Source organism: Vipera berus, assembly GCF_964194415.1.
Source record: "Vipera berus genome assembly, chromosome: 16".
NCBI classification, from domain to species: Eukaryota; Metazoa; Chordata; class Lepidosauria; order Squamata; family Viperidae; genus Vipera; species Vipera berus.
This window is the reverse complement of record NC_138219.1, coordinates 5224940-5237944: the sequence shown is the minus strand read 5'-3', so window position 1 is coordinate 5237944 and position 13005 is coordinate 5224940. Positions and strand designations below refer to the sequence as shown.

The 13005-nt window shown below is 42.3% G+C and overlaps 2 protein-coding genes across 3 annotated transcripts in view; both read right to left on the bottom strand.

Moving 5' to 3' along the window:
* Nucleotides 1-2335, bottom strand: part of LOC308675581 (uncharacterized protein) — a gene marked incomplete at its 5' end in the record, with an annotated part of 19043 nt that extends 16708 nt beyond the window's left edge. The window contains one exon of the mRNA XM_081341023.1: nt 2308-2335. Coding sequence (XP_081197149.1) covers nt 2308-2335 — 28 coding nt within the window. The remainder of the gene's footprint in view (nt 1-2307) is intronic.
* RIN1 (Ras and Rab interactor 1) overlaps nt 1-13005 on the bottom strand; it is a 16718-nt gene extending 3713 nt beyond the window's left edge. The window contains exons 1-7 of one of the 2 annotated variants that reach the window (XR_014028161.1): nt 12870-13005; nt 9109-9186; nt 7566-7792; nt 6896-7010; nt 5935-6007; nt 4152-4243; nt 2321-2832 (exon numbers count right to left, since the gene is read on the bottom strand). Coding sequence is in view for 1 of the 2 variants with exons in the window: in XM_081341013.1 (XP_081197139.1) it covers nt 2387-2832; nt 4152-4243; nt 5935-6007; nt 6896-7010; nt 7566-7745 (906 nt within the window). In the remaining variant the exon portion in view is untranslated. Of the gene's footprint in view, nt 1-401; nt 2833-4151; nt 4244-5934; nt 6008-6895; nt 7011-7565; nt 7793-9108; nt 9187-12869 lie in introns of those variants that run through there. The other variant, XM_081341013.1, reaches the window with a different exon arrangement.

The window sequence follows — 13005 nt, the reverse complement described above, 5'->3', positions numbered from 1 at the left end:
ATCCGGGAAGAGAAATAGAAAGGAAAAAGGGAAGGGAGGGTAAGGGAGGGGAGGGGAGGGGAGGAGAGGAAAGGAAAGGAAAAGAAAGGAAAGGAAAAGAAAGGAAATAAAGTGAAACGTACAGAGACATAAATGTGTTTTTATTAATGAACTTTATTTGAACTCTTTTGAAATGCCTGCTTTTCACAGAAGAGGCTGCACCCAATATATATATATATATATATATATATATATATATATATATATATATATATATATATATATATATATATATATATATATATATATATATATATATATATATATATATATATATATATATATATATATATATATATATATATATATATATATATATATATATATATATATATATATATATATATATATATATATATATATATATATATAAAGTAACAGCAACCAAATAACACTAGTAAACGTTTAGTAGCAAAAACATTCGACCACAGCACAATAGTTTACCTCTTCAAATATTGGGAGGCCACAGAGGAATATCAATATTTGTTTTTTTTAAGTAGAGAAAGGAAAAAGCCACACACAAAATACTAGCAGGTAACTAGATACTAACTATACCTTTAAATGTCCTGATTTGACCTAAGCTTATATAAACACATAAAATTATACCTCTGAATTGTACTCTGTCCAACACAAACTGGCTGACGTTGTTATAAACGAGTTAAGAAAATCTTTAAAAATGATCTGTTTTGCTCCAGAAAAACCCAAAGCAGCAGGTATATTTTGCCTTTTCACGCTGACAGCTTTGCCAGGTAAGCTGGTTTCAAAACAGAGACTGGAGGGTCATTGATCAGAAATGCTCTAGCAGAGCCTGCCCTGAGAAAGGGGTTGGACTAGATGCCCTCTAGGGCTCCTTCCAATGCTACGATTCGAGGATTCTTCAATGTATAAATGGCTTTGATTCATTTTTTTTTAAAAAAACAATCAGTTCGTATGCAGCTTTTCGTGGTCCTGATGCCGAGCCAGGTAGTCGTCAACTTACGAGCAGAATTGAGCCCGACATATCTGTTGCTAAGTGAGACAGCTGTTAAGTGAGTTTTATGACCTTTCTTGCCACAGCTGTTAAATTAATAACACAATTGAGTAGTAAATCATGTCAGTTGCCAAGTCTCTAAATTATGAACACGTGACCAGAGGGATGCTAGTGTGAAAAAACGGTCCTAAGTCCCTTTTTCCCGTGCTGTTGTAACTTTGAATGGTCACTAAGGGAACTGTCGTACGACGAGGACTACCTGTAGATGCCTTTTTTTTCCTCTCCAAAGTTCATCCTCCCAAATCTCTCGCCAGCTAACCCCAAGCCATCGCACCAGCTTTGTGACACACAACGGGGCAAATTGCGCCATAAGAAACAATTTCCTTGCTGGCGTCAAACTTTTAAGTTGAGTTGAGGGTTGATATCTCACCTCGTTGCAGGTCACGCTCAACTGAGAACCGCTGAGCGACAATTTAAAGTTACGACAGTGCTGTAAAAAGTGACATACACAGCCAGTCCTCACGCTTTTCAACGGCCATAGCATCCTTGTGGCCAGGCGATCGAAAATCCAAAGTGATTTACGCGCACTTATAACCATCGCTTCATCCCGAGATGTTTTTATGACAGTTGTAGCATCCCGGGATCGTGTGATCGATCACCTTTGTGATTATCCAAAATAGTTTCCTGTTGGAATTCATTGCTGGAATGTATTTTTGTGCAACAACTACAGTAGTATTCAGCCAGGACATGGCAGTGTTTACAAGTTTGGATCTATGGTGTGTGTGTGTGTGTGTGTGTGTGTGTGTGTGTATAGATAGATAGATAGATAGATAGATAGATAGATAGATAGATAGATAGATAGATAGATAGATAGATAGATAGACGTACATACATACACACTCTATGTTCTTTCAGTTAAACAGTTAAGGAGTAAAGCACATGGTGACTGTACACCTTGTTTGATCTGCAGTGCTATATACATACAGAATTTCTAACGTTTCAGGCAAGCAAAGTTAATGGAGGAAGCTGGATTTAACATCTGCACGATTCCCTTAACAACCGTGGCAAAAAAGGCTTTAAAACCAGGTGTGACTCATTTAACAACTGCAATGGAACCTCCAATCCTGACCATGGTGACAACTTGAGGACTACCTGTATTTCTGCCTTGGATACAACATTGTCTTCCATTTCCTATGTATCTGCAACCCAAAAAGGACTCAGGCGAACTGGAAATGTAGTTTTGGACTCCGAGGCCCAGTTTTGAGCAATGGAGGGGGGGCAGTGGCAGTGTTCCCTACCAGGCACCCCCACCTGTTTTTCATCCATCGCTCACAGCGGCTGACCCAACGAAGCTGAGGAAGAAAACAATGTTCTGTTTCAGGAATTCTTCTGTGTTGTGCAGTAGTTCCCAGGTGCTGCTTTGTCCATGGAAAAGTTGCTGTTGGAAAATTGACTTTTCCCATCGGGGCCAGGGGGCTGGGGTGGATGGAGAGGGGTCTTCCTCTTCTTCTTCCCAACAGGAATGGGGGGTGGTGGAGCAGCCGGGGGGGACAGGGGGCTGGCAGCCTCGGTGGAGACTTGCACCTTGATGTTACTCTTGTAATACTGGCGCCGGACGCTCACGTCTTCAAGGGACGGGCTATCCAGACAGGTGGGGGGAAGGCCAGAGGCTTGGGTGGGCTGTTCCCTACCCATATGGGGCCTGTTTGGATCTTGGGGGTCTCTCAGGGGATGGGATGGAGGGAGTGCATCCGTGCCGGAAGTCGATCCCAATGAAGCCAGCTGGGTGGATCCCTTGGCATTGAGAGAGGAATTCCAGAATTCTGCAGGAGAAGGAAAAGAACATAGAATTATTGGACTGGGAGGGACCTCAGAGGTCCTCTAGTCCAACCCCCTACCCAAGACCGGAAATCCTATACCATTTCAGACAAATGGCTGTCTAATTTCTTAAAAGTCTCCAGTGATGGAGCACCCACGGCTTCTGGAGGAAACTTATTCCTCTGATTAATTGTCCTCACTGTCAGGAAGTTTCTCCTTAGTTCCAGATTGTTTCTCCCCTTGATTAGTTTCCATCCGTTGCTTCTTGTCCTGCCTTCAGGTGCTTTGGAGAATAGGTTGACCCCCCGCTTCTTTGTGGCAGCCCCCCAAATGTTGAAATATGGCTATCATATCACTCCTAATCCTTCTCTTCTTTAGACTGGATATACCTAGTTCCTTCAACTGTTCACCATATGTTTTAGCCTCCAGTATCCCATTATCATCTTTATTGCTCTTCTCTGCACTCTTCCTAAGATCTCAACCTCTTAGTGGTGAGGAGAACTGGACACAATATTCCTAATGTGGCCTTAGAGTGTAAAGCAGTACTACCCTAACATCAGGCTTCTGGGCCCAGAGACTCAAAGATCCAGAGGCCCAGATAAGAATAGAATAGAATAGAATAGAATAGAATAGAATAGAATAGAATAGAATAGAATAGAATAGAATAGAATAGAATAGAATAGAATAGAATAGAATAGAATAGAATAGAATAGAATAGAATAGAATAGAATAGAATAGAATAGAAATGTAGAATACAGTAGAATAGAAGTGTAAAATAGAATAGGAATGTAGAATAGAATTTAAATATAGAATAGAATAGAATAGAATTTAAATATAGAATAGAATAGAATAGAATAGAATAGAATAGAATAGAATAGAATAGAATAGAATAGAATAGAATAGAATTACAGAATACAAATACAGAACAGAACAGAATAGAATAGAATAGGAATGAAATAGAACGGAAGGGAAGGGAAGGGAAGGGAAGGGAAGGGAAGGGAAGGGAAGAGAAGAGAAGAGAAGAGAAGAGAAGAGAAGAGAAGAGAAGAGAAATACAGAAGAGAATGGAATAGAATAGAATAGAATAGAATAGAATAGAATAGAATAGAATAGAATAGAATAGAATAGAATAGAATAGAATAGAATAGAATAGAATAAAATAGTGGGTCAGAATAAAATTATGGGATATAGAATAGAGCTGGAAGGGACCTTGGAGGTCTTCTAGTCCAGCCCCCTGCGCAAGCAGGCGGACCTATAGTACCTTCTCAAGGCACAGGTGTGTGGATTGGTGGAGCATCAAAGGTGAAGGTGGTCGAAATCTTACCTAGGCCCAGGTGAGCGATGGCTTCCAGCTCCTGGCAGGTTGAAGCCTCCCAGATGGGCTGCGGGAGACGTAGAGGAAGAGGCAGGACATCCCTTAAAGGGGGGGGGAGGGAAAAAAGAGAAGCTCATCCAGAGTTTTCTCAGAGTTGTTAATAAGTGAACCACTTCAGTTGTTAAGCGAATCACAGGTCACTAAGCAAATCTGGCTTGCCCCATTGACTTTGCTGGTCGGGAGTGTCAGAAATGGGGAATCCCACGAACCCCTGCAATTGTCACAAACGCACGCTAGTCGCCAAGAGCCCAAATTCTGATCACCTGACTATGGGGAGGTTGTGACGGTCATAATCCAAGGACCGAGTGTGCGTCACCTTTCTCAGTGTCAGGACCCACCCCAGTCCACGTCTGAGGAAGACAAAATCTCTTGGAGTCAGTTCTAGTCCAAAAGGAATCTTTACTAGGACATGCTTGGTTGTGGGAATACAAGACAGGACTTAGTATTGTTTTACAAATTGAAATTTTATAAAGGGTACCCGGTTCAACCCCCCTCCCCTCAATCCCATTTGGTCAGCCCCCATCCTTCTACTTCGTGTCATCCCTTTCGTGGGGGGGAAAAAAGGAACTTCGAATCTTTATGGTTATTGCCTTCTTCCTCTCCAGAATTATTTTTTTTTATTTTTTTATTTTAATTGCATTTATATCCCGCCCTTCTCTGAAGACTCAGGGCGGCTTACAAGCTTAGCAGTAGCCTTCATTCTATGTATATGCCTGCTGTTCCCCCCCAGTTCAAAAGGTTCCCTTGGCCTTTGAAATAACCTAAGGCAGGCTGAATCCACATCCGCTCCTCCTTCCTCGGGAGATGGCAGAATCCATAGGGGGGTGGATAATGTTTTAAACATACATTTATGAATGTGATATAAATGGATTCTGACACTCAGTCCCGTCGTAATTTCAAACAGGTGCTAAACTAAATTGGTCATAAGAATGGTTTAAAATTTAATATTTGAAGGATTTTTTTGTAAAAATATATATTTTGTAGTTTGGAAAAGACTGCAAAGCCAGTTCGGAGCCTCCCCAATTTCTTTCTTTCTTTCTTTCTTTCTTTCTTTCTTTCTTTCTTTCTTTCTTTCTTTCTTTCTTTCTTTCTTTCTTCTTTCTTTCTTTCTTTCTTTCTTTCTTTCTTTCTTTCTTTCTTTCTTTCTTTCTTCCTTCCTTCCTTCCTTCCTTCCTTCCTTCCTTCCTTCCTTCCTTCCTTCCTTCCTTCGTTTCTTTCTTTCTTTCTTTCTTTCTTTCTTTCTTTCTTTCTTTCTTTCTTTCTCTCCCTCTTTCTTTCTTTCTTTCTTTCTTTCTCTCCCTCTTTCTTTCTTTCTTTCTTTCTTTCTTTCTTTCAACAAAAATTACAAATTCAAATGAACAAAATGAAAATGTGACGGGAATGACAGGCACATTAGTGCAGTTACACACGACCCCTTATAGTTATGGGGTGAGGTCCACAGAAATTAAGTTGGCATTAAAACTGGGACAGTTAGTAGCTGAGACAACTGAATCGGGTAAGAAATTCCAGACTTCGACAGCTCTGTTACAAAAATTAATAAGTTTAAAGCAAGTTTAGATTAAATTTAAAGTGGTTGTTCGCACACATGACATTACGATTTTTTAAAAAAAAACATTTACAGGTAAGATGGTATGCTTTCATGGGAAGCCCTTAACTTGGTTAGTGAACTGACCCATTTTCTGGATATGTTCGATGCCTTCAACCCTCCAAAGATTTTGCCAAAATCACTTACGGAACTGAGCAATAAAAAGCAACGAGATGAAGAAGCGTGGGAAAACTCCGATCGGATCCTTCCAGTGTAATAGCTAGAATTTAAAATATATATATATTAAGAGGATGTTAAAATATTTAAGAGGAGAAAAAGGCCTTCTCATCTTCTCAACAGATTTGGGATTCATTTCCATCTGAAAATCTGTTGCAAAAAATAATGCAGAATAAAGGTAGTCCTCGAATTACAACAGTTCGTTTAGCGACCGTTTGAAGCTACAATGGCAGTCAGAAAAGGGACTTACGACCATTTTTCACACTTACAACCATTGCAGCATCCCCCGGGGTCACAGGATCAAAATTCCAATGCTTAGACTCATATTTAGGACGGTTGCTGTGTCCCGGGGGTCACGTGATCCTCTTTTGTGACCTTCTCACAAGCAAAGTCAAGGGAGAAGCCAGATTCACTTAACAACCATGTTATTAGCTTAATAACTGCAATGATTCGCTTAGCAACTGTGGAAAGGAAGGTCATAAAATGGGGTAAAACTCACTTAACGATTGTCTCGCTTTGCAACAGAAATTTCCGGCTCAATTCTGGTCGTAAGTCAAGGATTAACCTGTACTTGGAAGGAAAATTGACTTTCCAAAATTGACTTTACTCGTCAGAAGGTGGCAGACTGCGGGAGACACCGCAACCGTCATAAATATGAGTCAGCGTCTGAATTTGGATCGTGTGACCACGGGGTACTGCAACGGTCGTTAAGTGCAGAAAAAACGGTCGTAAGTCACTGTTTTTCAGAGGCCTTTTGTAACTTCAAATGGTCACCAAACGAATGATTATAAATCCAAGACTATCTGTGTACAATGTCCAGCGCAGGAAAAATACGGAGAATCTACTTTTCTGTTCAAATCATGTGAGTTTTCCACTGATTCTCAGTGATGGGAATCTCCTACTTTCTTCGAAAATGCCAGCCTGCTCTTACCTGCCCGTTCCTGGTGTAAACGGTAAGTTGTCACAAAAGCAGGCGACGAGTCATTCAAAAGACGGAGGCAAAGAACTTGGCACTGGCGGGTGTCGGACCTTCGCACCAGAAATGTCTGCGGAAACAAGAAATTGGGGGATGCTACAGACGAAGCAAGAGAAGGGGAATTCTTCCTCCTCCTAACCCCGGTCCTTACTCCTCCTAGGTCCTAACCATGGTCCTCACTCCTCCTAGGTCCTAACCCCAGTCCTTACTCCTCCTAGGTCCTCCTAACCCCGGTCCTTACTCCTCCTAGGTCCTAACCATGGTCCTCACTCCTCCTAGGTCCTAACTCCAGTCCTTACTCCTCCTAGCTCCTCCTAACCCCGGTCCTTACTCCTCCTAGGTCCTAACCATGGTCCTCACTCCTCCTAGGTCCTACCCCAGTCCTTACTCCTCCTAGCTCCTGCTAAACCCGGTCCTTACTCCTCCTAGGTCCTAACCATGGTCCTCACTCCTCCTAGGTCCTACCCCAGTCCTTACTCCTCCTAGCTCCTCCTAACTCCGGTCCTTACTCCTCCTAGGTCCTAACTGTGGTTCTCACTCCTCCTAGGTCCTAACCCCAGTCCTTACTCCTCCTAGGTCCTCCTAACCCTGCTCCTCACTCCTAGGTCCTAACCCTGGTCGTTACCCCGGCCGGTTCCCGTTGCAAGACGTGGAGGGCCGTAGCCGAATTGATGTCCAGCTGAAGCCAAACGGGCTGGGTGAGTCGCAGTCGTCCCACCAGGCTGACGTTGCGGGGCAAAGCCGCAGCCCCTCCTCGGGGGTTGGCATAGGGCTCAGGATAATCATAGGTGGGGTTGGAGGCCATCCTGGTCAGGAGATGAAGGATGGGGCTCCTCTAACTTCTTGGAGGAGCTGAAAAGAATCAAAAAGAAATCACCATGGACGGAACGACAATAAGAAGAGCATACGACAGGGGTCTTCAAACTTGGCCCTCTTATGACTTGTGGACTTCAACTCCCAGAATAATAAATAATATAATATAATATAATATAATATAATATAATATAATATAATATAATATAATATAATATAATATAATATAATAAATATAATATAATATAATATAATATAATATAATATAATATAATATAATATAATAATATAATATAATATAATATAATATAATATAATATAATATAATATAATATTATAATATAATATAATATAATATAATATAATATAATATAATATAATATAATATAATATAATATAATATAATATAATATAATAATATAATATAATATAATAATATAATATAATAAAATATAATAAAATATAATATAATATAAAATATAATATAAAATATAATATAATATAATAATAATAAAATAAAATAAAATAAAATAATTAATATATTTATTATTTATTTATTTATTTAATATAAACAGTGTACTGGTAAAGACCATACTTGGAATACTATATCCAGTTCTGGTCACCACAATATTAAAAAAAAAAGGCTGAGACTCTAACTAAGAAAGAGTGCAGAGAAGAGCAACAAAGAAGATTGGGGGACTGGAGGCTAAAACACATAAAAAACGGTTGCAGGAATTGGGTATGTCTAGTTTGATGAAAAGAAGGACTAGGGGTGACAGGATAGCAGTCTTCCAGTATTTGAGGGGTTGCCCCAAAGAAGAGGGGGGGGTTCAACCTCTTCTCCAAAGCGCCTGAAGGCAGGACGAGAAGCAACGGATGGAAACTAATCAAGGAGAGAAGCAACCTGGAACTAAGGAGAAACTTCCTGACAGTGAGAACAATTAATCAGTGGAACAGCTTGCCACCAGAAATTGTGGGTACTCCAACACTGGAGGTTTTTAAGAAGGGGCTGGAGGGTCATCTGTCTGAAATGGTATAGGGTTTCCTGCCTGTGCAGCGGGTTGGACTAGATGACCTCCAAGGTCCCTTCCAGCTCTGTCATTCTGTATTCCTCCTCCTTGGTTAGGAAAAGCCAGCCTTACGGTAACGAGACATTTTGCAAGCAAAAAAAAAAAGCTTCTTTTTCAATTTTCTGGCTTTTTCCCCTCAAGAAAGCCACGCTAAAAGGGGAACAACCTTTCAAGTCCTTTTCCGAAAATCAGAGCCAAAAGCTTCCCATTTTCGGTGGAGTCACAACTGGTGTGTGATGGAGGGTGCGGGGGGGGGGGAGGAAGTTAAGCATGGGCAGTGCCAACCTTGAGCTGTTGCAAAACACAGCGGGGGCGAGAAGCTGTGAGTCAGCGCCATGGCAGGGGTCCACGTGGAACAGCAATCTGGGGAGGGGAAAAAAATGAGAGAGGGAGGAGGGTTGGGAAAAAAAAACAAACCAGAAAGAAAATATTTTAAAAGAATTGCAAAATTTTGGGTCCTGTCTGCCCCCCCTCCCAGAGGGAGAAATTCATTTAGGGAATTTTTTGGGGGGTGGGCGAGAGATTTCATGCATCTCCCGCAGAGCATCAAATATTATCAGAAAGATTAATGACTGGAATGGATGTTTTTTTTCCCCCGCCTCTTGCCAAAAAAATAAATCTCGTTTGAGATCGGAGGCGGCACTTGCACAGAGAATCGCCCACGTTTTGCTGAGGCTCTGGGCATCTTCCCTGAAGACAGAACTATTTCTGTAGGAAAGGCCCACCCCCACCCCCTTTCCAGGAACAGCACATATTTCATTTGTTTCTGTTTATTAATTTGTATCCTGCCTTTATTATTTGTACAAATAATTCAAGGCGGAGAACATAGCCAATACATCTTTCTCCTCTTTATTTTTTTTCCTGCAACAATAACCCTGTGAGGTAGGCTGGGCTGAGAGAGAGGGACTGGCCCAAAGTCACTCCGCTGACTTTCGTGGCTAAGGTGAGACTAGAACTCACTGTCGCCTAGTAACTGGCCAGAGTCACCCAGGGGGCTTTCATGCGTGAAGCGGTACTAGAATTCACCATCTCCTGGTGATTGGCCCAGAGTCAACCAGCCAACAAGCCTAAGGCAGGACTAGAACTCACCGTCTCCTGGTGATTGGCCCCAAGTCACCCAGCCGGCTTTCATGCCTAAGGCAGGACTAGAACTCACCGTCTCCTGGTGATTGGCCCCAAGTCACCCAGCCGGCTTTCACGCCTAAGGCAGGACTAGAACTCACTGTCTCCCGGTGATTGGCCCAGAATCACCCAGCTGGCTCTCATGCTAGAACTAGAACTCACAATTGCCTGGTTTCAGTCTGATGCCTTGACCGCTAGACCGAACTTGCTCTCCATATGAAATACAGCTAGTCCTTGACTAAGCCCAAAATAGCTGTTGCTAAACAACAGTTAAGTGAGTTTTGTCCCATTTTACGACCTTTCATGCCACAGCTGTTAACTGAATCACTACAGTTGTTAAGCTAGTCCCACGGTTGTTGAAACAAATCTGGCGTCCCCCATAGACTTTGCTTGTCAGAAGGTCGCAAAAGGGGATCACATGATACGGCAGACGTCAGATATACGAGTCAGTTGTCGGGCATCCGAATTTTGATCTCCTGCAACGGTCGTAGGTATGAAAAACGGCCACAAGTCTCTTTTTTCAGTGCTGTTGGTCATTAAATGAACTGCTGTAAGTTGAGGGCTGCCTGTATTTTCCTTTTTTATGAACGGTTCCAGGCCGAGCTCAGAGGAGATTTTTTTACCTTCAACCCAGGTTTAAATGAGTTGTGCGTATGCTCAGACGGAACTAGGTAAAGGTAAAGGTTTCCCCGCACAGGCGTGCTAGTCGTTTCCGACTCTAGGGGCCGGTGCTCATCTCCGTTTCAAAGCCAAAGAGCCAGCGCTTGTCCGAGGACGTCTCCGTGGTCATGTGGCCGGCATGACTAGATGCCAAAGGCGCACGGAACGCTGTTACCTTCCCACCGGAGTGGTCCCTATTTTTCTACTTGCATTTTTACATGCTTTCGAACTGCTAGGTTGGCAGAAGCTGGGACGAGTAACAGGCGCTCACTCTGTTCCGCGGCACTCGGGATTTGACCCGCCAAACTGCCGACCTTCTGATCGAGAAGCTCAGCGTCCTAACCCACTGAGCCACCGCATCCCTTCAGATGGAACTAAGCCCGGCCAGAACCAGGTTCAAATTCCTCCCAACGTTCCAGTCCGTTGCCATCCTGGCCTGGACTACTTTGCAGGATTGCAGGGAGGACAAAAATGCAAAGGTGGTGCAAAGAAAGAAAACCTGGGAGCAAAAGCTAATCCTATTTGCCCATTCACCCCACCCCCGCATTCCTAATCCCAGCCAGGTGTGTCCAGGTGAGGGTGTGGATGATGGAAAAGAATGCTAGGGGAGGAGAGCATCCAGAAGTAGCAACTTGCCTCCAGAAGTTGTGAATGCTCCAACAGTGGAAGTTTTTAAGAAGAGATTGGACAACCGTTTGTCTGAAATGGTATAGGGATTCCTGCCTGAGCAGAGGTTTGGACTAGATGACCTCCAAGGTCCCTTCCAACTCCTATTCTATTCTATTCTATTCTATTCTATTCTATTCTATTCTATTCTATTCTATTCTTCCGTATTCTATTCTATTCTATTCTATTCCGTAATTCTATTCTATCCTATTAGTCTATTCTATTCTATTCTATTCTATTCTATTCTATTCTATTCTATTCTATTCTATTCTATTCTATTCTATTCTATTCTATTCTATTCTATCCCGTAATTCTATTCTATCCCGTAATTCTATTCTATCCCGTAATTCTATTCTATTCTATTCTATTCTATTCTATTCTATTCTATCCCGTAATTCTATTCTATCCCGTAATTCTATTCTATTCTATTCTATTCTATTCTATTCTATTCTATTCTATTCTATTCTATTCTATTCTATCCCGTAATTCTATTCTATCCCATTATTCCATTCCATTCCATTCCATTCCATTCCTTCCCCACCCCCACTGGAGTGGATTAGCTTAGCTGTTCCGGAGAGGCGGGAGGGGAGTAGCATGGGCAGGGCTATTGCAACCCCTAAGGGGAACATCTTCACGTGCAAAACACACGTGGGAAACCTGCGAATCGCTTCTGCTCCACGTTGCCCAGTAAGAAAATGGAGAGGTGGGGTGGTGGCGGCGGCGGCGGCAGATCTCCAGCACCAAGTGAAAATGCCCCCTCCCCGGTTAAAAATGACTTCCCCCTCCCCGTGACTTCGCTTTCCCTAAATTTTAAGCAAACACCACTGAAGTCAAGAAGAAGAAAGAAAGAAAGAAAGAAAGAAAGAAAGAAAGAAAGAAAGAAAGAAAGAAAGAAAGAAAGAAAGAAGGAAGGAAGGAAGGAAGGAAGGAAGGAAGGAAGGAAGGAAGGAAGGAAGGAAGGAAGAAAGAAAGAAAGAAAGAAAGAAAGAAAGAAAGAAAGAACTCCCAAATCAGGCCAGCTTCTCTCGCCCCTTCCCCCTTCCCCTTTTTCAAAAGCCCCCCCAATTTAAAAATGCCCCCCTCCCTCCCTGCCATTCCTATCACCCTAATAATCCACCCTTTTCTAATTCTGAGCAACTGGATTCAGATATAGATAGATGATAGATAGATAGATAGATAGATAGATAGATAGATAGATAGATAGATAGATAGGTAGGTAGGTAGGTAGGTAGGTAGGTAGGTAGGTAGATGATAGACAGAGGTTAAGGATGGATTGATTGATAGATAGATAGATGATAGATAGATAGATAGATAGATAGATAGATAGATAGATAGATAGGTAGGTAGGTAGGTAGGTAGGTAGGTAGGTAGGTGGGTGGGTGGATAGATAGATAAGATAGAAAGACAGACAGACAGACAGATAGATAAACTTGTAGCTTTAACCTTTGGGCCATCCTGCCCCCTTCTCCCCATAGCCCAGGGCTTCCCAGGGCAGCAGACACCCCCAACTGGGGAACTGGCCAGCAAAAAGAAAAAAGAAAGGAAGAGATTTATAAAGTAAAAAAAGGAAGAGTTGTAAATTTGCCACCAGCTCAAACCTTCTCAAAAGCTGCTGCTCCTCCAGAACGCCACGGGCCTGGCTCTCCCGTCCATGTGATTTTTCGCTGTCGCACACCCAGAAAGCTGTCGGCACACCCAGGACTGGGCTGCCTTCCAAAGCCTGGGCAGGCAGCT